At 39.9% G+C, this 22,202-nt stretch overlaps 1 protein-coding gene and 1 long non-coding RNA gene across 4 annotated transcripts in view; one reads left to right on the plus strand and one right to left on the minus strand.

Moving 5' to 3' along the window:
- The window catches only part of INPP4B (inositol polyphosphate-4-phosphatase type II B), a 385,552-nt gene that overhangs the window by 87,757 nt on the left and 275,593 nt on the right, over positions 1-22,202 (minus strand). For all 3 annotated transcript variants that reach the window (XM_019534402.1, XM_019534401.1, XM_019534403.1), the window contains exon 16: positions 15,680-15,824. In XM_019534402.1, coding sequence (XP_019389947.1) covers positions 15,680-15,824 — 145 coding nt within the window. The remainder of the gene's footprint in view (positions 1-15,679; positions 15,825-22,202) is intronic.
- The window catches only part of LOC109309632, a 5,226-nt gene continuing 3,169 nt past the window's right edge, over positions 20,146-22,202 (plus strand). The window contains exons 1-2 of the long non-coding RNA XR_002100989.1: positions 20,146-20,241; positions 20,488-20,606. This is a non-coding gene — a long non-coding RNA (uncharacterized LOC109309632). The remainder of the gene's footprint in view (positions 20,242-20,487; positions 20,607-22,202) is intronic.

The raw sequence follows: 22,202 nt of genomic DNA on the forward strand, positions 1-22,202 counted from the left end.
GGGAGTCACAGAGGAAGAGGTTCAGGGTCTCTCTCCCCACAGCAGTCCTGGCCCTGCAGTAGGCCGCTGCCTGGCTGGGGTGCTGCAGGGACACAGATCCCAGAACCCTTTCCCCTGCAACCCCACTGGGCTGGCTGGGAGGGCTGCTCACCTTAGGGGGCTTTGGGGGAAGGGATGCAAGGGTCTCTCTCCCTGCTGCAACCTTGGCTTCATGATGTGCTTGGCCAGGGGGCTGCAGGGAAAGGGGTCCAGGGTCTCCCCTTCCCCTCCCCCAGCCTCTGCTGACAGTTGAGAGCTGGTGGGCGGGGGCAGAGCTGGGAAGAGGGCTACCTTGGCAGCCTCCTGGGAGGTCTGCAGGAGCACGCCCAGTGGCCAGTGAAGACAGGTTTAAGTCCCACCACTGAACAGCGAATGTCTTTTTGGTTTGATCATGCTCTAACTTAAAGTATTATAAGTAAAGCAAGATAGAGTGCTTCCACCAGGGGCTTTTTGAATGTCTGCACTTAGCCTAAGTTGTTCAGATTCAAATAACTAATGTTTAGTCATAAAAGGCAGAACAGCTCAGAGCTGAGAAAAGAATGGTGAAGGAGGCAATACAAAAATGATACCAGCATGGCAGAGTAATAATTTAATTTATAGCCTAGAAAAGCACTAACCTCCAGGTCATTCTTCTGTTCCTTTTTTTGAACTGTATATGTATTTTTATTTTGGGTATTTAATGATGGCAAATAAATAGTTTTGGAATTCATTAAAGGTTAGACAAAAGTAATGAAAATTGATGTGTGTCACAGTATTTTGAAATAGGCCTTGCTGTGTATAGGAAGGATAATATAAGAAAAAGAGAATTCCTAAATCCTTAAAAAATGGAATGCTTGAGTGTATCAAAAAAGAATAACTATATACAAAAATTGAATCATTTATCCCAACTGGTCCTACTACATCTCAGGTTTTGTAGGTTTTAATAAAGTAAGGCCTATGTCTTAACCACCCATTATCTGCCTATCCCTTATTTTATCAAACCAAAGTTCACACTGGTCTGGAGTAGATATGCAGCTTTTAATCACATCATTTTAAGATACATATGGCAATCAATAGATCCAGAGAACACTACAAGTAAGTATATGATCAACTGAATCCTGTCCATCAAGAAATGAGATTAGCTCTAAATGGATGTAATTAAGGATGACCAATTTATCTGAACATACATTCCAGTTAGATTCATAATTAAGTGACAGGTAATGACAAATTGTTTTAGGTAATATTCCAAGCCAGATCAGGGAAAGGCCAACTTTAAATGCAAAAAAAATATTTTGGCAGGGAAGAAAGGTCCTGTGTGGCAGTGGGGAAATGAATATAAACTATGACGTCCAAAAATATATATACAAATGAACTTAATTTTGGGTAAGATATATAATATGGATAGGGAACTACAAAGGATAAATCAATCTTTTCAGATCCTATGTTACAAGAAACAAACACAAGGACAGGGCAATAATACGGATTGCTTGGTAAACCAAACCCAGTCCAACAAAATGTATTTTAATGCAGTCACATGGAAAGTTACACAACTACGTCAAGAAATGCTGTATGTCTAGAGAATGGAGGACTGTAACCTGAAACTTAGTGACTGTAAAGGAACTGTGGTCACAGTGGACAAACAATTAAAAATGAACCTCCAGTGTAATTCTGTAACTCCAGTGTAATTCTTGTATCTTGAGATAACTGGATATATAAACAAGGAAGTATTGAAACTAAACAGAGAAGAATTACAAAGAAGAAAATGTCTTACTTCAACTTACAGGGCTAATATGTTTAGCTTGTGAACAAGGAAACTGAGAAGTGACTTGATTTTTCTGATTTATTAGGTACTAATGGGCTCTTTAATCTAGGGGGAAAACACATAAAAAGAACTAATGGATAGAAACTAACGCAAGACAATTTCAAATTTGAAATAGGGCACAGTTTTTTAAATCTGAGTTAAAGGGGAAGATGATTAACCATTGAAAGAAACTATTAAGGTTAGTGGTAGATTGTCAATCTCTTACTGTCTTCAAATAAAGACTGGATGTTTTTCTGAAAGGTATGTTAATCAAACATCAAAACAAGTTAGTGGGCTCAATACAGGGCTAACTAGGTAAAAGTTAATGGTCTGTGCTATACAAGAGGTCAGACAGGATGATTTAATCATCCGTTCTAGTTTCAAATTCTACCAATCTATTAAAACAGTTTGATAATGATAGCAAATAAAATAATGACTGAGCCTGGAACATATAATATATACTATGCCACAAAAGCAATGTCGCCTGCATAAGAATATTCTCTTAATAATAAAAAAAGAATTTTTCTTCAGGTTTGGCATAGTAATGAACAAGGTCACATCTGGCCACATCAGAGTAGCCTTGGAAGTATAATTGACAGACATCTGTCCAATCTCAAGGGTCTGAACTTGCTGGTATCAGGGAACTTGGAACTTCAAAATGTCACGATGTTGAAGGTCTGGCAAATGCAATGATAACCAGAGAGCAAATGAAAAGGAGAGCGTAGGCTCTGGAAATTAGTTTCATTTTGTGACCTAGTTTATACAACTTCACTGGTTTGGGATTACTTAGGCAGAGCTAAGAAATTTTTATATAGGACCTGTATCTTGTGTTTAAACAACAAACATTGAGGAGGATACATTAATCATAATAGCCCTTTTCTAAAGGGGAGGTCCCCAAAGCACTTTTCAAATAACTACTAATTTGGAAAGGAGAGAGAAAAACATCTCTAATACTTGGGAATTTTGGTTAATATTATAGAGTTGTTATATAGTTGTTACTAGGAAATGTGCTGTATCATGAATGCCTCTGTCATTGTATGTTCATCTTAATGACATGGCCACTAATATGTACTCACAAGATGAGGAAAGTCAAGGAAAGCACTTGATTGACAGTTGTGGCTTGACTAAGAATAGATATACTATGGAGGTGGCTTGGCTTGGAAGATCTAAGATTTTCTGTCTTCTAAAGGAAGGGATAAGTGGACAGGGCAAATGGAACAGACATGTCAAAGGATGGGTTTTAAAAGGACTCATGGGAAAAGAGAGAGACACTGAAATGCTGGGCAACAGAAAGAAAAAGAGGAAAAGGCTTTTGTTGCAGACAGGATCCAGATTATAAATACACAGAACAATCTCACTGAGGAGAAAAAGAACAGAAGTCTTCCAGAGAGCTTCTGCCCAAAAAACTATTAAATGCTATGGGACCGATAATCAGCAGCATTGGAACTCCAACTCTGCAGGACTAAATCAGTACTTCCACAAAACTTAAGGATTCTTTAAGAATAAAGCTTAAGTCAATGTAACAATATGGCATAATAATACTCCCCTTAACAGAACATTTCAGCTGAAAAGAATCATGAAGCTGGGGTTGGACATTAGATGCATCCAATGCATAACATACCATAAAAACAGGTTTGCCTCAGAAACTGAGACCAATGCTCTGATGTTCAAGAACACAGAGCATTGAGAGAAGTAGAGAATAACCACAATCTTCAGCAGGACTAAGACAGAATCATATGGTTCACAATGAAATTTACATGGAACATCAGGATAAAAAGATAGTACAAGAATTACAGGAGACACTGCACCATGACACTAATTAATAAAGTGCTTGAAGGAATTACAGCCTCGAACTACACATTTTCATGATTTTCAATGATTTCAATCAATCACAACCATGGTTTTATAATCTCAGAATACAAGTGGCCCTTGCCAGTAATACAGCACTCATTAAAACAAGACAGTTAAAAGTGATAGCTATTGAATCACCATTCTGAGTCAGTACTGAACCACAATAAACTCCTTCAGCACCAAGATATTTTCTGGATATCTGCCATCCAAGTATGTTTGCAATTTCCTTGGGTATACAGATGAAAACAAGGAATGAGTTATCATGTTGATAATTTAGTTAATCTGAAAATCTTAAGTGACTGACACTTCTGGAATTTCTCAAGACTAATTTTTCCTTTAATAGTCAAAAACACTAACATGGAGTAGTATATAAGAATGATTCAACTAACTCTTATTGAACCTTTTAGTCCTACAAACACTATGGAGTAACAGACAAATTACCCATTAGAAATATTTATATCACTTTTGATGCTTCTTTTTGGTCACACTTATAAAAATGGTTTTCAACAACAATGAAAACATTACCCCGTTTACATGAATGGTCTATGAGGACAATCACCATTAGTTCTGGACAACATTGGAACATTGCTCTAGACCAAAAACAGATTTGTTTTCCAGCAAATTAAAAGATACAATTATTCAAACTGAACTATATAACTTGTACCAAGCAAACAACTGCTTGACTATGCTGAAAACTTGTTTGCTGTTTAAAAGTACTTTATGTTTCATCTCCAGTAGGTGGAGCTAGTTAATAAGTCTGGAGCAGGACTGCATTGCCACTTAATCTCCATTATAAAACTACAGTAGCCTTTCATGTATAAAAACCAGAGAATTCATTCACTGAAGGGGATAATCTCATATTTGTTCTTTTAACTTTTTTAAGTGAAATTAAATATTTGAACAAGTTCCAAACTGGCAGACCTAGAGACTAAGTGCTTCCATCAATCCATTCATCCATCCATGGAACAGGAACAACAACAAGAAGACTGCAAGCTTCCCCATCACTGCAGGTCAATGTATTTCTGATGGGTCCAGCTGTAAGGCTGGTCTCCATGACCTTCAGGCTCCATTAAGAACACCGATAGGGGGCTGGGTCTCACATTGGCCCGCCCACCTGCCTACGGCAGTCTGCCCCAACTCACCTGCCATGACTTGCTATACTATTTGATATAATAAGCAGGAGACTTCCCTTTTCACTGCCCTGATGCCAGGGGGCTCTATCCACAGCTCCGTATCTTCCCTACACCATGGCCCATGCCTCACAGATGGCACCCATCTGCCCCGGCTTGAGGCTGGGCCAAACTCAGTATACTATTAGGACTCTCCCATACTACTCTATTCCAGGCCTCACTCATACCACCACCCCTCTCACTAGGAGCCTCTTCCCCTCTGCCCTCTCCCACTGGGCCTCTTTTGTGCCGCCCCTTACAGGGCCTGCCTTGCTCCCTTGAGCAGCTCCCATAGGCCATCAGGCTTAGCAACACTCGCTCTTTGGCTGGCCAACATACAGCCTTTCGGGCCCTCTGCGACCCTCGTCTGTACAGAGGCCAGGCAATTCTCCAAATACTGGGCTGGCTGCACCAGTAGCCCCTCATCGGGTGACTTTACATTACATACATATAAAAAGTCATAAGGGTTTTTATGTGCATGTACCAACAAGGACATCAGTTATGATTACTGATTTTCTGATGCAGATACTTCAACTAGAAAGTAAGTTGAAGTCATCAGTTCATTCTACATAGATCTCTGAATAGCCCATAGAACTAGTTACTTTTGGGAACCACTGCAGCTGTTAGGTTGTTCTTAGGAAATGTGGTATGAATGATTTATGGGGAACATTTTAGAATTTATTACTGACTTAGTAAATTTGGCCAAGTAAAACAGTGTTGCATACAGGCAGCTTTATAAAGGAAGATTATAATAATAATCATCTGTATTCAACTTTAGGTTATTCTGTCATCTGCTGCCATAACCTATGTGGTAAGACTCCAGCAGTATTAATTTGATCCAGAGGATGACAGCAGCAGTGAAGAACGTGCCCCTCTATCATAGGGCCTGCAGCTAGTTCCAAACTGTTTGCTGCTGAGGTAGATGGCAGACTACCTTGATTCAGGACATCTACTGGGCAGTCAGTGGCAGCAGATCTCCTAAACCAAAAACAATTATTGGATTTCTCACAGGACAAAGGCTTTTATAGCAAGAACCTATAGATGGCCTACCCTATTATCCAAGGTTGAGTACCAGAGAAGTATCTGAATTAACACTTTGCCCCAGGACAACAACAGTGGTTAATTCCAGCCTTGGATTAAACCCTACCTTTGCTTTTAGCCCCACAGAATCCTAACTGCGCTTTAAAACTATTTTTTCTTAATGGAATTCCTGAAGGAAGAAAGTGGTACAAACTACAACTTCCTGAAACCGGTGTTTTATCAAGTACTTACATAAACCTCAAACCTTCAGAACAACACAAGAAAAGCCAGGATTAAAAGCCTTTTTCCTTTCAATCTAACATGAATGGCCATATGCTTCTCGAGCATTGAGGGCACCCAATACCCCACAGTCTTTTGCTCTTCTTTCCTCTCTCCAAGGGAGGAGGAGGAAAGGATAACACTGGTTTTCTGACAGCCTGTCCAGGGGTGAGTTCTCAGGGACCCTGCCTTGAAAAATTTCATCCTGTTCCCACCAATCAGCTGATTGGCAGGGTGGAGGCATTCTCCTGCAGCAGAAAACTGTTCAGGGATGTATCACACCACAGGAGAATGGCTCTCCTCTCCCACCAATCAGCTGAACAGGGTGGGGCATTCTCCTACAACAGAAGTCCTCCTGGATCTGCAGGAGTGCAGACAGAAGTGCAGCTCTCAGCTGTAACTCAGAACAATTTCTGCAAAGCATTCTGGGATACAACATTACTCCAGACCAAACAGAAGTTCACTGCTGGTTCCAGGGGAGAGGGGAATTTAGTTGTGGGCTGGGAGTCTGCAGCCAGGTTCCCACAGCAACAGCAATGTCTCTCTGCCAGTGCTCACTGTTTTCAGAATGGGAGGGGGGAAAGGAAGCAGAGGGAACTCATTCTTGGGGCCCCCCAGCTAGTGCTCTGTGTGTGTGTGTGTGTGTGTGTGTGGGAGGGGTGATAAAACCCCAGAGTGAACTCTCTTAACTCCCTTTCCCCCTTTCCATTCTGAAAACAGCGACAGGCTGGGAGCTCCACAGACACAAGTTACAAAAGATGCTACATTTGGAAATGTCTTTATCTGATACTTCATGCAATGAGGGTCAGATTTTCACCTGCTCAGCCATTTTTGAAGCTGTCTCCAGCCATGCACTTGTGTCTGATCACAGCTATAAACTGCTTTCTGTGGCCAGATCAAGCCAAAATTGTAACTTCTGTCTACACCCCAGGCAGACTGCTGCTGGAGAGAATGGGCCCTGGCCCCCTGCCTCTTCCAGGTCAATGCAAAGCAGTGGAATCACAGTCATAGTAAATTAGAGTTGGAAGGGACCTCAGGAGGTCATCACCAACTGCTGAAAGCAGGACCACACCCAACTAGATCATCCCAGCCAAGATTTTGTCTACCTGGCTCTTAAAAGCCTCCAAGGATGGAGACTCTACAACATCTCTGGGTAATTTGTTGCAGTGTTTTAATACTTTCCTTGTGAGAAAGTCTTTCCTAATATCTAACCTAAACTTTTCTTGCTGCAATTTGAGACTATTACTCCTTATTCTGTTATCTACCACCACTGAGAACAGTCTAGCTCCATCCTCCATCTTTGGAACCCCCCTTCAGGTAGCTGAAGGCTGCTATTAAAGTACAAGGGAGACAGGTTACTGTGCTATGGTGGGAGAAATTTCAAGGAAATTCTTATTGCTCAAAATGAACAGCTGTCCTCGGCCATAGATTGCAGAAGCTTCCAGCTGCCTCAGAAAGAAAATAAAAAATATATGCAATTAAAAACCAGACAAAATGAATGATCACAGAAATCAGAACGGAGAGGTACCACTGTTGGATGCTATGGTAAAGAAAAGGTAATGGGCCCATACTTCACAAGTAACTTTACTATTTACTTACCTAATCTCATTCACTTTCTCCCTCAGCACATGAACTAGGTAAACAACCTACTAGAAGCACTAGAAGATGAGAAATGAAATAGGTCAAGCAACACAAATGAAGGAACAAAAAAATGCTGTCTTGCTATTCACAAATTAAACAAGTTAGGTAAACTGAATATATTTGCGCTAAAATAGAATAATTTTTCTGAGGTAAGCATCTTTGAGAGGGTGTTAAAAATCTTATTTATCATTGCTCACATTATGTGACTTAGTACTATATGAAGTTAAACAATTTATTTTCCTAATTAAGGTCTCAGAGTTAGGTTTAACTCAAAGACAGCAGCCAAGCTTTTACAGGTGTTATTGTGGTAAACATTATAGAAATAATAATAGCTTCACTTAGAGCTACAGTTTGCAATATAAAAGCCATAAATTGCTGTAACTGCACAACTTATATTAACTCCTCAACTTTGATGATGAAGTGGACTTCAAAGATTAAAGACAGATTATTAGTTTACTGCCGAGGACCTGGGATATTATACCTGTGCACTGATTAACGGTGGGTCTGGAAACCACGTGACACAAACAAATGTGTGTCATCAGTGCTGTTCAGGAGAAAAGCCATGCAGAAAACAGAAGGTGGCTAATAACTCCACAGACACAAAACTCGCCAAATCTATACACTAACCGAATTATATCTTTTTCAAATTATATGTTTCAAAATATTATTGATTCATTTAAAATATGTAGGTGAAACTCATAAAGGTTTAGATGTGTCAGCACTGAGAGTCTCTGCACTTAAGATCTAGGTGCCCAACTCAAGAGCAGAATTCAAAAACTAGGGATCTAAATTCTCTATACTTTAAATGAAAAAAAGTCAGGTGTTTAGGAGTGGGGTTGAGATCCACAACTGTTGCCAAACTCAGAGGGTGGGACAACCCAACCCAACCAGCAGGAATTGCTGAACAGAGGGGTGTGTTTGAAAGCTTCTCTTCTTTCAACCATAGCAACTACTTGCAGCTGTTCGCTACCTATGTGAGACTGAGATTCAGAGTCTGAAACCCTCACTTAGAATTAATCATCAAAGTCATCCTTTCATATGAAAGGCTGTGGAAGGAAACATGGCTCTGAGGTCCACTGAAGAAAATATCATAGCAAATCTACTGGATCAAACCTTGCTAGGAACTCAGTCACAAGGATACCTATACTGAAAATCCCAAATAGCCTTAGGTGGAAGATAGGTCCCTAAGCACTTGGGTTAGCCAAGATGGCAACAGTTCTGTATATTCTAAATAGCTGAAGTTTAGGTCCCCAGCAAAAACTTAGGCTCCTGGAAGATCCTGTGCACTTCAGTGACTTAGATGGAAATTACAAAAGTAAAATTGGACACATCTCAGTAGTCTGGGCTACATATATTTTAAGAAAAGAAAAAGAAGAGGATAATAAAAAGGGGGAAGAAAGATCATGAAAAGGGAAAAGATAAGGAAGTATATAATGGCCACATAAGCAAAAACAAGAAGGAGATTAGACAGGAAAGCTACAGGGTAGAAGGATGAGAAAGAAGAGAAAGGATAGGAGGACAAAAGGAAGGAACACAAGAGAAAATTTTGTGGAAGTATCCATTATTCTACTTTCAAAAGTAGATAGCTTCTGATGTTTAGGGAAAACAAATTTCCCCTGGAGAGTTGTTTATCTTCCCCATAACAAATGACAATTTTAAAATGCCAAACTATTCAACTAGGAGTGAAAATTATAAAGAGCGTGGTTTCAAATGCTCTGGATTTATTTTGTCATAAGTAAGATATCAGGTCAGGTGCAGAGACACTCAACTTGGTTTCAAAGAATATGTAATTACGAAAGTGATCCAATTTAGATCTGTTGAATCCCTCTTAATTTCAGTGAGCAGATCCCTCTATAAAAAACTATCCACTCAGTCTGTTTCACATACAATTTATAAGATATATATTTATATGCATATAGAATTCTGTATTTGAATTATGGTAAACTGCTGTAATCCTGTAAAAGAGACTTTTGCACTCTGTACTAAAAAAAAAGAAAACTGGTAGAAAATGTAACTTTTCAAGTAATTTTCAACAGCAAAATCAGGTATGTTTAAAAAGAATGCTCTCCCTTAAAATCCATCTTCACTTTCAAGCTTTATCCTGCAGTGAAATCATAATCCTGTGCTGATGAAACGGTACACTGTTACCTTGGAAACCAATAACTCGGTTAAGAATACTGAAGGAATGCCTTAAGAATACATTCAAAGGTCAGACTTCAAGAAAAATGTTAGATTAAGGAGGGCATAATTTCTGTTTAATGGGCAGCATCTATGATGAAAAAAAATTAAAAGCTAAAGATATTTTTATTTAAAAATTTTAGGAATTCCATACACTGAACATAGAAATCAGGAAATACCAACATTGAAGTTGCAAGTGCAACCCAGTTTTTTGCAGTTACTGTGTATATAATTAATGAGTTTTTAATTAAGGACCATAAGCAACGAGTTAAATAATTTTGAGCATCACTTTCATATTTTCTTATATGCATGTTGGAACATATTTTTCCCCCCATTGTTTTATACTTACACTATTTTCATGCTATTATAGCTAATAAATTCTTGTGGACAGACTTTTTATATAATAGATTCTTCTCTCTGTATGTATTATACATTTTTCTTTCAATCAAAACCACAGCCTTTCTTAAGAGTCAATCCCAGGATAGGGCAGTCAATTATGAAATAACTGAGCTGTAAGTTCACTAGTGAAAGGTTTTTCAGTATTAATTTGCTGGTTGTATGTACACTGCATGTATAATATTGAAGTTCAATTTATTGTAAAATTTTCCTATAAATGATTTCTGTGGTTGGGTCTAACACACAGACAACATAGCATGAATGTGTGTACATGAGCACAAAAGGGAAAGTTACTTAGCAGTTATCCAGATGCACTTACTGTGTGCATGGACCTGTGCTTCAAGTGTACATGTTGGGAAATTTTTTGCCTGAGTGTTACTCATGCATCATACATGCACTCTGCTCCTCCCTGTGCTCTATACTGAAGACTTCCCACTTCTCAATTTTCTCTCAACCACAGTTCCACAGTGTAAATGGACTCCAGGGAAGATGAAGGGAGAACAGGAGGTTTCATTCACATACGAACAACAGAGCTTGAAGAACTCCAGTTTACTGCTAAGCAACTTTTCTTTCTCCTTTGAGTGCTTGCCCACATGCATATTCTCACGGTGGGCAACTCCAAATAAAATATCCATGTTACACAGAGGTGGGTATCAGAGTCATAGATCTATTGCAGGAACCCTTTGTCAAATGCATCATCACTGCTGGAGGCTTCCACCAATTGCACATTTTGTAAGGGTGAGAATTAAATTCCAGGGGACTAATTTGCAGATTTCAATCTACAGCCTTTCTTAGGGAAGCTGCTGAAATTGCCACATACACTGGTAAAGCAAACTGTAACCACTGATGGTAAGACCATCTTGGTGGTCTTTTAACAAACTTTAACACAATTCAACATCCAATTAAACAATCTTTGCAACTTCTGAGCATTTCACTTTCTAAGTTCTGGCTCGGTGTTCTGTAGCAGTCTTTCCAGGTTCTGACAAACAGACTCTCTCCCCAAAAAGGATCACAGACCAACCCTACAGACTTTAGATTTGAATTGTGGTCTCATGTTCTTTTCTGGCTCAGGGAGGTTAAAATTTTGCAATTGGTGCACTTTCCAGGATTGTCAGACCCTTCTAGGCAATAACAACTTTTCTTGCCCATTAGATGAAGGTGTCACATCAAAGACATAGCTTAAATCCTGAGAAACTGAGGGAAGCCATCATGATGGGAACAGAAGAAAGGAAAAAGTAGACAGCATTTTGAGGTGAGTTCTTTTTGAGTGTGAAGTCAAAATAATGGCCCTCAGGTATGGAGATACCATGTGATACAAATGAAGGAAGCAGGGGGTTCAGGGTCCCATTACTTGAAGAAAGATTCTCTCCCCTAATTCTCCCACCAAAAAAGTTGAAAGATGAGAGTGGTAAAGAAAGTAAAAAAGATAAAAGAATAAAACCAGACTGAAGCTGGAGACAAAAGGCCTTGAAGAGCTAGAGGCCAGAGCAAATCAGAGTGGGTAGGAAAAGTGCTAATTCTTATGAAAACCTGGTTGAAAGAAAATGAGGAGTGAAGGTTGCACTGACTTGTCTGGTCTAGGGGTGGAACACAAGGGTGGGTGTGCCCCATTCATGGTCTATAAGGACAGTTAAAGCAAATAAATCTCGACGCCTGTGTGACTATGGTACCTGTGCACTCAGGGAGTACATGCATATCAATAAGCAACTGAAGGAATCTACAACATAGTCATCATCCTCATTCTCCTCTACAGATGTGAAACATGGATGACCTACTGTTGTCATCACAACAGCCTGTAGAACTATCACCACTGAGGCCTCTGGAAAATCCTTTGCACCAAATGGGAAGATCACTGCACAAACACCAGCATTCTTGCTGAAGCCAATGTTACCAGCATTGAGTCAGTGATCCTCAAATACCAACTTCACTGGACTGGACACTCTGTAAATGCTTGACTTTCAACTCCCAGAACAAGTGCTCTGCTCCTAGCTTAGCTGCAGCCTGAGATCTTGTGGCGGCCAGAGAAAATGCTACAAGGAAACACTGAAGGCATACCTCAAAAAATGGATGCCAAAATCAAGACCTGGGAGGAGCTGGCTCATAACCAACTGCATTGGGAGTGCAATTTCAACTAACTGGTAAAGCTTCTTGCCCTCAACACAGGGAAGAGAATGGAGGAAGGAAAAGGAGAGAAATCCCAGCCTATCACCTACTCTCCCTTGAGGAAAGAACAGCAATTTCTGTGCATGGATCTGTGGCTCAAGGATTGGACTGTTAAGTTACCTCAAGACCCCTCAATGATCCATGGTAGAGGTCATCCTTGAATTGAGGGATTGCCATTGCCACTGCTGCTGAAATATATCATAATACATTGGATTTGAGAAACAGTAAGGTGTCATGTAACCAAAAGGCTACATGCTGTTATGTCTAAGTGAGTAGAGCTAAGGCTGAGTTTACAACTTTCAGCTACTGGGTATGTAACCATGCATCCTTAATGCTGCACTTCATGAAAAAAGAGCGGGGAAAAACACGTACTTTTAGGCAGAGATCAAGCATGGAAAATATGGCCCTAAAGACAAAAGGTTCAGGAAGTTATAGTGAAACCATTATGAACCTTGAAATAAAACAGTTGCTGCTGCTTTCCAAACTTTTCTTAATGTGGACCTAAGTCTAATATGTCAAAATATTTCAGTTCCCAGACTTATCCTTGATAAAACTGCTTTAAGCCAACATGACCATTAAATGTAAGCCTTCATGAGAAAAAATTGTGATGCAGAAAGCGATGAAGAACCTATAATGTGACACTAGTTAGATAATCCAGAAACCCAGGAAAAAAATCTCTATAAGGGACAAGTTATGTCACCATTGAAGTCAATTCTTGGAGATTCTCTCAGTAATATCAGGCCCTCAGCAAACACTGAGCAGAAATAACAGAAGAGTTTGAGAGAAGAATTTACTCCAGGGCTGTAATTTCTAGAAACCTGTTAGCTCAAGAAGACTACTTTGCAAACTGATGTCTCTCAAAAGCCATTTCCCATTATTTCCAAACCATTACAATCACCATTATTGCTAAGCATAGAGCAGTATCTTCAATCTTAAAGGGCAAAATTTATTACATTTCTTAAATTTTTTTCAGGCTAAAATCTCTTAGAGGAATGTAATTCAAAGTATTTTGAGTTTCTGAGCTACAATTCTAATCAATATTACAACTAGCACTGTAAAATTTGAGTGAAAGCAGAAGCACTTTTTCACCACTTGTTATGGCCATATGCAATAGCAAACAGAAATGGGATGAGACTGCTCGAAGATCTTTAAATCTATAAAGGACCTCAAAGAAAAAGTCCCCAAGCCTTGACAGAACAAGAGAACGGTAGAAGTCAGTTTTTTAAACTTTGGCTCTTCTGTGTCTTTAAAAAATTCTTATTTTTGTAAACAGAGGGCCTCCATCCAAACCACACATACACTATGAATCTAAATTCTGTGCTTCCTTTAGATTGGCAAAACAATATTAAAATAATCTAAAATTTCTGTCTACAGCCAAAGTACTCCATGCCATCTGGAGTACAGATAAAGTACCGTACATATACAAGCAAACACTTTTAGTAAAAATAAGGGGGGGAATTCTGGAAATATCTGCTTTGTTTACAAACCAAATCCAATATTTGCTATTTAAACATCCAGTAGACACCATCAAGTAGTAATAAAACTAGTAAAACCTAATTATTTGACAGGGAAATGAGCCATTTTCCACAAGAATGCCAGCATTGAGTTTTGTTTCCTTTATCAGAGTAGGGTTGTTGAGTTTCATGCTTGAGGATAGTTACAAAGTTAAGAGTATGCCTCAGTCACCTGTGCTACGGCGTACCTTCTTATCAGAGAAACATTACAGTAAGTATAGCATTGCTTTGAAAATATACTCTGCTGATACCTTGCCCCTGAGATAACTATTGGAGAATACAGTACAGAACACAAATTAATCATTCATTCTTCTACTAAGAGACAGGTAAACTCTACCTGACAGCAAGAAACTCTCAGAAGCAAATTTAAAGGATACATTCTCTGTGTAGATCTCCCAGTTCTAAATATAAAGAACCGGAAGTAACGTATTTGTCACAGAGATCTGGAATGGTATCATTCTTGGCACAAACCTGTCATACTGATAAAAGTGTTAGTTTTACAGCTTCATTAAAAATTAAGGATAGAACCAAAAGCCAATACACAAACAATACAAGAAGAATACCTTTAAGTCTAACTAAATTAACACGGACTTAAAAACTAACTCTTCTAATTTAAAAATCTCTGATGTAAGACCAAATCATGAAAAAAAAGAGCATAAAAAGAAACCACTGAACCAAAATTAAGGCCATCTAATAAAAGAAAGGTAGGTTCTGTAGTGGTGTCTAGCACAAAAGTAGGTTCTATTTCTTTTCCTGTCCTAAGGAAAAGTAAGCGTTCCTTTGGTATAGCACACACCTTCGAAGGACTGCTTTTCCAGGGTACAATATACATTTTAAAAAGACTCTCCTCATATTTATAAAATTATCAGAACATCAAACTTTCCCCTTCTTTACATATGCAGGCTGCCCTTTATTGCCCAGGTATAAAGTTGTTTGGACTGGAGAGTCAAAGGAAGACTAACATGATAGTACCCATTAGCTACAGAAACTAGTGTGCCTTAACTAGTGTGCAAGCCTGATGGACTATGTGTCTCAGACAGACCTTTGTCCTTTTGACATGTACCAAACACGCAGTGAAAACAGTTGAAAATCCTGGCATGTAGGAAAATCCGAATATTGGAGCCAATGTCCACTGTAGAGATCATGCAGAATTTTCTCACAGTATTCTGTTAAACCATTCTCTACCTGATGTTTAACTCTGAAGTAACTGCTGTATTCACAAAAGAGATCCAGTGTATTGTTAAAAAAAAAAAAATCAAATTGATATTGGAAGCAGTGGAAGATGTATAAACAAAAAGCACTTTGAAACAGTGTGTTAAATCTTCCTTACAAGTTTGCTAAGGGTTAATGTATGCTCTTAGTTTTTTCAAGGAAAACCTAAATTAAATTAAATCATTCCAGAAAATTCAAAGCAAAACAGTGTTCTTTCAAGGTGTTTATTTATACCCTGCACCCTCCAAAAAGCAACGCAAGCAGTTCTTGAGTGTACAACTGAGATACAATTTGATAAATAGCTTCTATCATTCAATGCCAGCAGTGTGCAATAGCTTGCTATCAGAATTTTCATCAACGATACTATTGACTTTTCACATTGTTGTCACTTTTTCATGCTATTTACTCAGTCAATGTTTTAAAAAAAGGTTGCTTACCACCTGTATGAGATACCACGCAATCTGCTGGGGAAGGGGCAATTTCACCTTCTTCCACATTCCTGCTGTTGCCTTTTTCAAGCAGTCTGTCCACCATGGCAATAACACAGTTTAAACTCTTCCCCACATTGGCCCACACCCTGTCCTGAAAAAAGTATCAGCATCACTACATTTTATTGAAAGAAACATAGAAAGCTGTTGTGGTAGAATGATAGTTGTATAAAACGAAGATTAGATGCTTACAAGTGTCATTACTTCATTTTTTTCTATTGACACGGTTTTTACACTGTAAATGACTTTATAGCAATGGATTTTTTAAGGCACTGAAATAATTATATTCGTCCTTTAACACACATTATATGAAATCAAGAACGGAACTATCCAACAATCACTAAACAGCGTGTTTAATTGTATAGCCACTTAAGGTCCAAATGAGTAAGGAGATGAGTGATAAATTTACAAAATGTATCATAAATAGCAGAATGAGAAGTTGAGATAAATCAAAAGGTGTAAGATTAAAAGAGAAAATTGAGCTTGGCATGTGAGAGCGCAGTGTCACAGGACGGCCCCTGCCAGGTAGCCACAAAAGCGACAGAAGAGAAGGGTCTTGCAACTACTCTTGTAGAATTGTGTGGAAAAACCGTAGGAAGCCAGAGCCAGATAACTAGAGACTGGCTTAGTGAAGAGCCTGAGCCTGTCCGTGCTTTTGAAACTGAATTGTTTTGATGTGGATTCTGAAAGCTGAGTTGTAAAGTGCTTATTGTTCTTTGTATTTGTGACATGGTAGGCAGAGGCATCATGCACTTGCTTGGTTTGAAGGCATAAGAAAAGAGTTGGAAGAGACAGAGTGAGAAAATAGTGTAAGGATGTGGTCTTTAAGCAGTCAGAATTAAAGAGGCATCACATACAGACAAGACAATGGAAGTGACAATAGGCAAATTTTAAAAGTACAGTCACATAGAGGCCAGCATTTTAATTTAATAACTATTTTGAATTACATATCACTACTTAAAATACTTAAATCTTTAATAGAATATATACCTTCAAAAGTTGCTACGGTATGTCAGCTATTTATGGGTACTTTTTTGATATCTGGAGATTTCCTGGTTTCTGAGGGTCTTTTAATGAGAAACTTTGCTTGTAACAAAGATGTTGGTGGACACTGCACTGCCATTGTGAAGCAGGATATATAACATTAAATTACTATATCCAATTTATGACAGATCAAATAAAATGTAGTCAATAGGCTTACCTGATATTGTAAACTAGTGCTGATTTATTAATAACATTTTAAATTTAGAGGATGTGTAGAACAACAAGAAGTATATTTAAGGCAACAGAAAAACAACATATGTTTAGTACTAACAATGTATGTATTATACAGCATGCATCACAAGTGAAAAATGGTGACAGCTAAAAAGGGGAAAAAAAAAGCTCTCGTCACTGAGTGAAGTGCAATTTAAAAGGAAAATCAAGAACTGGCATCTAAATAAATCACTCTCTGTGGTATGGTGCTTCATTCCGCTTTAAAATAAATCCTTCAAAGTAATAATTGGATATGCAATCATACAGGGATAGCTATAACTTATTTAGTGCTAAAAATATCTACTGGACTTCAATTTCAATGTTCTTTAGGGATATAGGTATCCTGAGATAACCATCAGACTCGGTTGTCATCTTATTATTTAGAAGCAACTTTATAAGACTATTGGCTTTGGTAAGGATATATGGTAGTTTTTATTTTTTTAAACTGCAGTGAGTTTTAAGGATATTTTATTATAATAGTCATATAAGGTAGTCAATCAGAAAGCTAAGTACTCTGTCTACAGGGTCTGCATAAACTACTGAAAACTGCTTGGTTACATTTGGGACAACCTTAGATTTGTGGCTGCTTTAATTTTTTTAGAAATTATTTCCTAAAAACAACAGCTCAGGTTCTACTATCACGACATTCCCATTTTTAAAGGTTATTATCTGCTTTATCGTCTACCTTCTAATTAGTTACTTTCTGTACTATACCCTCAATATGTGCCACATCCTCCATTAGAAAGTTCCCCTCCTATACACTTAATTTAATCCAATACATGTTTTTTTTCCTATTCTCCCCCACTCCCCCGCTCTGAACACAACAAATTCAGGGGTAATGCAAACAATGCAGTGAGTTACAGATTGGTTAGTCAGCTAGTATAATCAACAGTGGCCATGTATGGCATAAAATCTGTTCATATGATAAATGGCTATCATTAAGATATAATGATTTCACTGTTAATTATGAAAACATGCGTCTATATATACAGCATACTTGTTTGTAAACAAAAAATATAAACACCAACTATATAAGGTCCATAAAGGGCCAGACACATTATAAGCATTAGCAGTCTTCAGCTTGGTTGCCTATCTCAGTTCAAAGAAAAAAAAGTAGCATTGCCTAAAGAACGAACTGCTGTTGATTTAGGTAGCTGCTAGGTCTGTGCGAAGCAGCTTCAGATTCACATTTGGCTGATTTGGAGGACAGTGATCGATTTGAATCACTGTCCCGAATTAATTCGGCTGAATCAAACAGGCCCCACGCCCCACCCGTTCTCCCACTCCTGTATGACTGCCTCACCTGCCCCAGCTCCCGGCACTTGGAAAAGAAAAGCCCAAACTCACCGGGTGCTGCCAGGCAGGATGTTGATCCCTGTCAGTCCCCACTGCCTCACGCTGTATGGGGGGGTCTGCATGAGCCCCCCAACCCTCTCCTGCTATCCTAGCCCCCCCGCCCCCCACCCGCTCTGGCCCTTTAAGTAAAAAAAAACAACCAAGAAACCCCAAACTTGCCAGTTCCTACAGGGTGGGGGGCAATCCCTGCTGCTTCCCACTGCCCCACGCCATGTGAGGGGCTCTTCCATGAGCCCCCTGAAGCTCTGAGGGCACTGCAGGAGCTCATGAGTTCAGGGTTTTTTCATTTGGTTTTTTTTTTTTCTTAAAGGGCTGGAGCTGGGGCGGGTCGAGGGGATTGTGCAGAGCCCCCCATGCAGTGTGAAGCAGTGGGGGGCAGCAGGGATCACCCCCCCCCACCCAGCACCACCCCACGAGTGGAGCTTTTTTTTTTAAAGCACCCAGAGCTGGGACGGGCAGGGCAGCCATGGAGGGGCTATGGGAGCAGGCGGGGGTTGCGAGGCGAGCAGGCAGGGGATGAGGCCTGACAGTGGTCCCCCCATGGTCCCTTCTCCTCTCCTTTAGCCCCCCCCCTCTTACTTACCAGCTCTGGGAGTCCAGCTCCAGCTCCCTGCTGCAGCAGGCGGGGACTGCCCGAATCACTGAAGCTCTCTAAATCTTTTCCGAACTTCAGGAGAGCTTCAAATCAATTTGGACCTTTTTATTGGTCCCCTGATTCAATCTGGATTTGGAGACTCGGCCACCAAATTGGGCCAAATCTCCTCTGAATCGAATCAGCACCCAAAGCTTCACACAGCCCTAGTAACTGCTTCTTTGAGGACCTTTCTTGAACAGAAGGCTGTTCTGAAGAAAATCTCTATGGGTATCTGCAAATGCAGGAAATTGCCAATTCTCAGGCAGGAAAATAATCCACCACTTAACTAGCTAAAGATGCCATAATTTCCAAAGATGACCTCTACAATAACTGCCTGAAATACTGCACATACAATTAAATAAGTGAAAAATTCTACAATTATACATTCAAATCAGGCATTTACACACCTCTGCACCCAATTTTCAGATGCAAGCATAAAATTTAAAAACAGCATCAGAGGTCTGGCACAATACTCCTTGGGAGTGTGGCCCTATATGTACAAATATTGTTGATTTTCAACTAATGCTGAGTGTGTGGGTTTGGGAGAAGAATTCTACAAAATATAATAAACATAAAAAATATGTGCCTAAGCAATGGTAAGTCATTAATGTACCTCTTTGGTTACTGTACAAATTAATATAAATACAATTTTTCTTCTTTACATCATCTGTTAACCTAACAGTTCATAAACATTCCCTAATGCTTTTTAGTTTGAGTTCATAAGCACTCACATACAGAAAATATATTTTTGGGTGTAATATATTTGACTAGTCTCTGTGTACACAGGAGAGCCAGAGAGAAATAAGGCGTGTCCTGTACGCTTTTCTATCCCATATGAGAAACTGTCACAAATACCTTGCATAGCTAACTTTGATATTGGTCCATTCTTCCCAGATATGAGTACATCAAAATTTTAATAACAGTTTCCTCTGCCCCCACCTCCCATAAAAAAACACATGCCAGCTGGATGACAAAAAAATGCCAGCCATTTGAGTAAAAAAACCCACTTTCTTATTAAACAATCAATTTGTGCTATTCTCCTCCACACAGAGAACTATCCATCCAATTTCTTTTCTCTCTATCCTCTCAAAAACACATACTTTCCATACTATTTTTCTCCACCCATCACCCTTTCAATCCGCCCCTTCTCCTTGCAACCCACCATGTTTTCTCTTCAGGGTTCCTTCACAGAAAGTTTCCTTACAGGAGTAATGAATAGTAACAGGAGCATGCACTTCCAAGTCTCTGCTGTCAGCAACAATAGCAGGTAAACTCTTCTGAAAGCCCTTTCTGTGCATTGGTCGGCCATAAAAAGGGCATCTTCTGCAGCAGAAGTGTGGATATTGGATCCCATTTGATTCCTGAAATCAAATTCCCTTACCACGAGGCATTCCTCATCTGGTTGCCAGAGGGCTCACCTGGGGAAGCAAGTTTCTTGGAGTGGTGATGGAAGGTCAAGAAAAAGAGAACAGGGTTTCTGTATGCTTGACAGTACTGTCTGTTTCAATTTCAGACAGGCAAGTCAATGGCAGAAAGGGAGAAGAGCTGCAGAAGACAAGGCTGCAACTCGGACCAGCAGCAGCTTGGCTTTTGTATCCTCTCTTCCTTCTAAAAAGGTATTTGGAAGTTAAGGTACATCCCTCATACACATCTAGTGGTATGTGTGGGTGGTACAGGAGGGAAGTTTCTCTTTTAGAAGCTGTTGTGGCAGCACCTGGCATACCTATATCATGGTAATTACTGGACAAGGCAGCAGTGAGCTTGGTCTCATCCTCTGAGAAGGCTGAATATTTTTAGCAAGCATTCCAAGGCTTCTAATTTTTAGGTGGGTCTGTCTAACATCTCCCACTCCAAAAATGTAATTATTCTGAATGCCATAAATGCCAGTATGCAGAAGGCTGTGCTCTCCTTTTGTAGCAAGGTGCTGGAAAAGACCAAAGTGCATTTTCTTACTCTTACATGAAATCAGTTAGGCACATTTGGCAGGTACCTCCTGGAATCATGATTCAGCATTCTTTTAACCAGCTTTACCAACCAGGAGTAACTCCAGTGAAGCCAATGATGTAAAGGTAGCTTATTAAGAGATAACAGCACTTGACCTGTCTTGGTGGCATCCCTAAAATCATTAGTTACCTGACAAAATGTGCCTAACTGATTTCATATAAGAGTGAAAAAAATACACTTTGGTCTTTTCCAGCACCAGGCTTTTCCTTGCTAGCTGCTCAAGGGGTGGGAGTGTTGCCAGACCCTGCATCTGTTGATACTGAGCTTTTCAATCTCGGTCTCCTTGCTTCTTCAGACTGTCTAGAAACCAAGTGATTTCTAATGCCTTTCGCTGTCTCTTCTTGAAGACTGACAGATTGCAGCTAGTTTATCAGCCCATCAAGCCTTCATTAGTTTCAAGTTCTTCTTATCTGCAGGGTGCATTTGCAAGCCACTAGCTGTCTTCCCCTTTGTTCCAGTGAAATTGAAGACCCACACAGACACCTCTCAGCATTAGCTGGCATGGGAGGGGCATGACCAGATGCCATGTCTCTGTCCTGGGGTCCCTCCTGTGGGAGAGGGGCAGGAGGGGGGATCCCTGTTTGAGCAGCCAGGGGGGCGGGGGAGGAAGGGGGAAGCCTGGCAGCTGCTGCAGTCCCTCAGCCAGCTGGAGCAGTGATAGTACTCTGGCTAGGAAAGAGAGGGGCGTGGCCAACACCACTGTGCTCCAGCAAACAGCCCTGCCCAGCCCAGAGAGCATGCCAGGATGCTGGTGGACTCTGGTTTAACTTAAACCAGGAAGGGGTCTGGGACAGACATTGCATATACTGGTTTAACCCAAATCAGTTAAGTCTACATTCAATTAGGTTCATCTCAAACCAGTTTCAGCCATTTTCAAACTGGTTTATGGGCGCTAAACATCTGTTCTGTTACAGGTTTAAACCAGTTTCTGGTTACTGAAACCATTTTATGTGCAAATGCGACATCTACGTGGAACACATCACGGGCCACCGCCTGTACTCCGACCCCACCAGACGAGCCACCGCCGGACTGCCTGAACCAACCACCAGATCGACCTTTACTTTTGAGAGGATTCTTCAACCATGGATGACCCTGCTCCACCCGAAGAGGACCCTCACAATGAGACTCTATATGGACTGAGACACTTCCTTTGAACCACTTCCTCCACCACTGTGGACCATTGTAACAGGTTTGTATGTATCTATCTCCTTTCTCTTTCAGCGT

Source organism: Crocodylus porosus, unplaced genomic scaffold (genome assembly GCF_001723895.1).
Source record: "Crocodylus porosus isolate Cpor-Errol unplaced genomic scaffold, CroPor_comp1, whole genome shotgun sequence".
Lineage (NCBI taxonomy): Eukaryota > Metazoa > Chordata > Crocodylia > Crocodylidae > Crocodylus > Crocodylus porosus.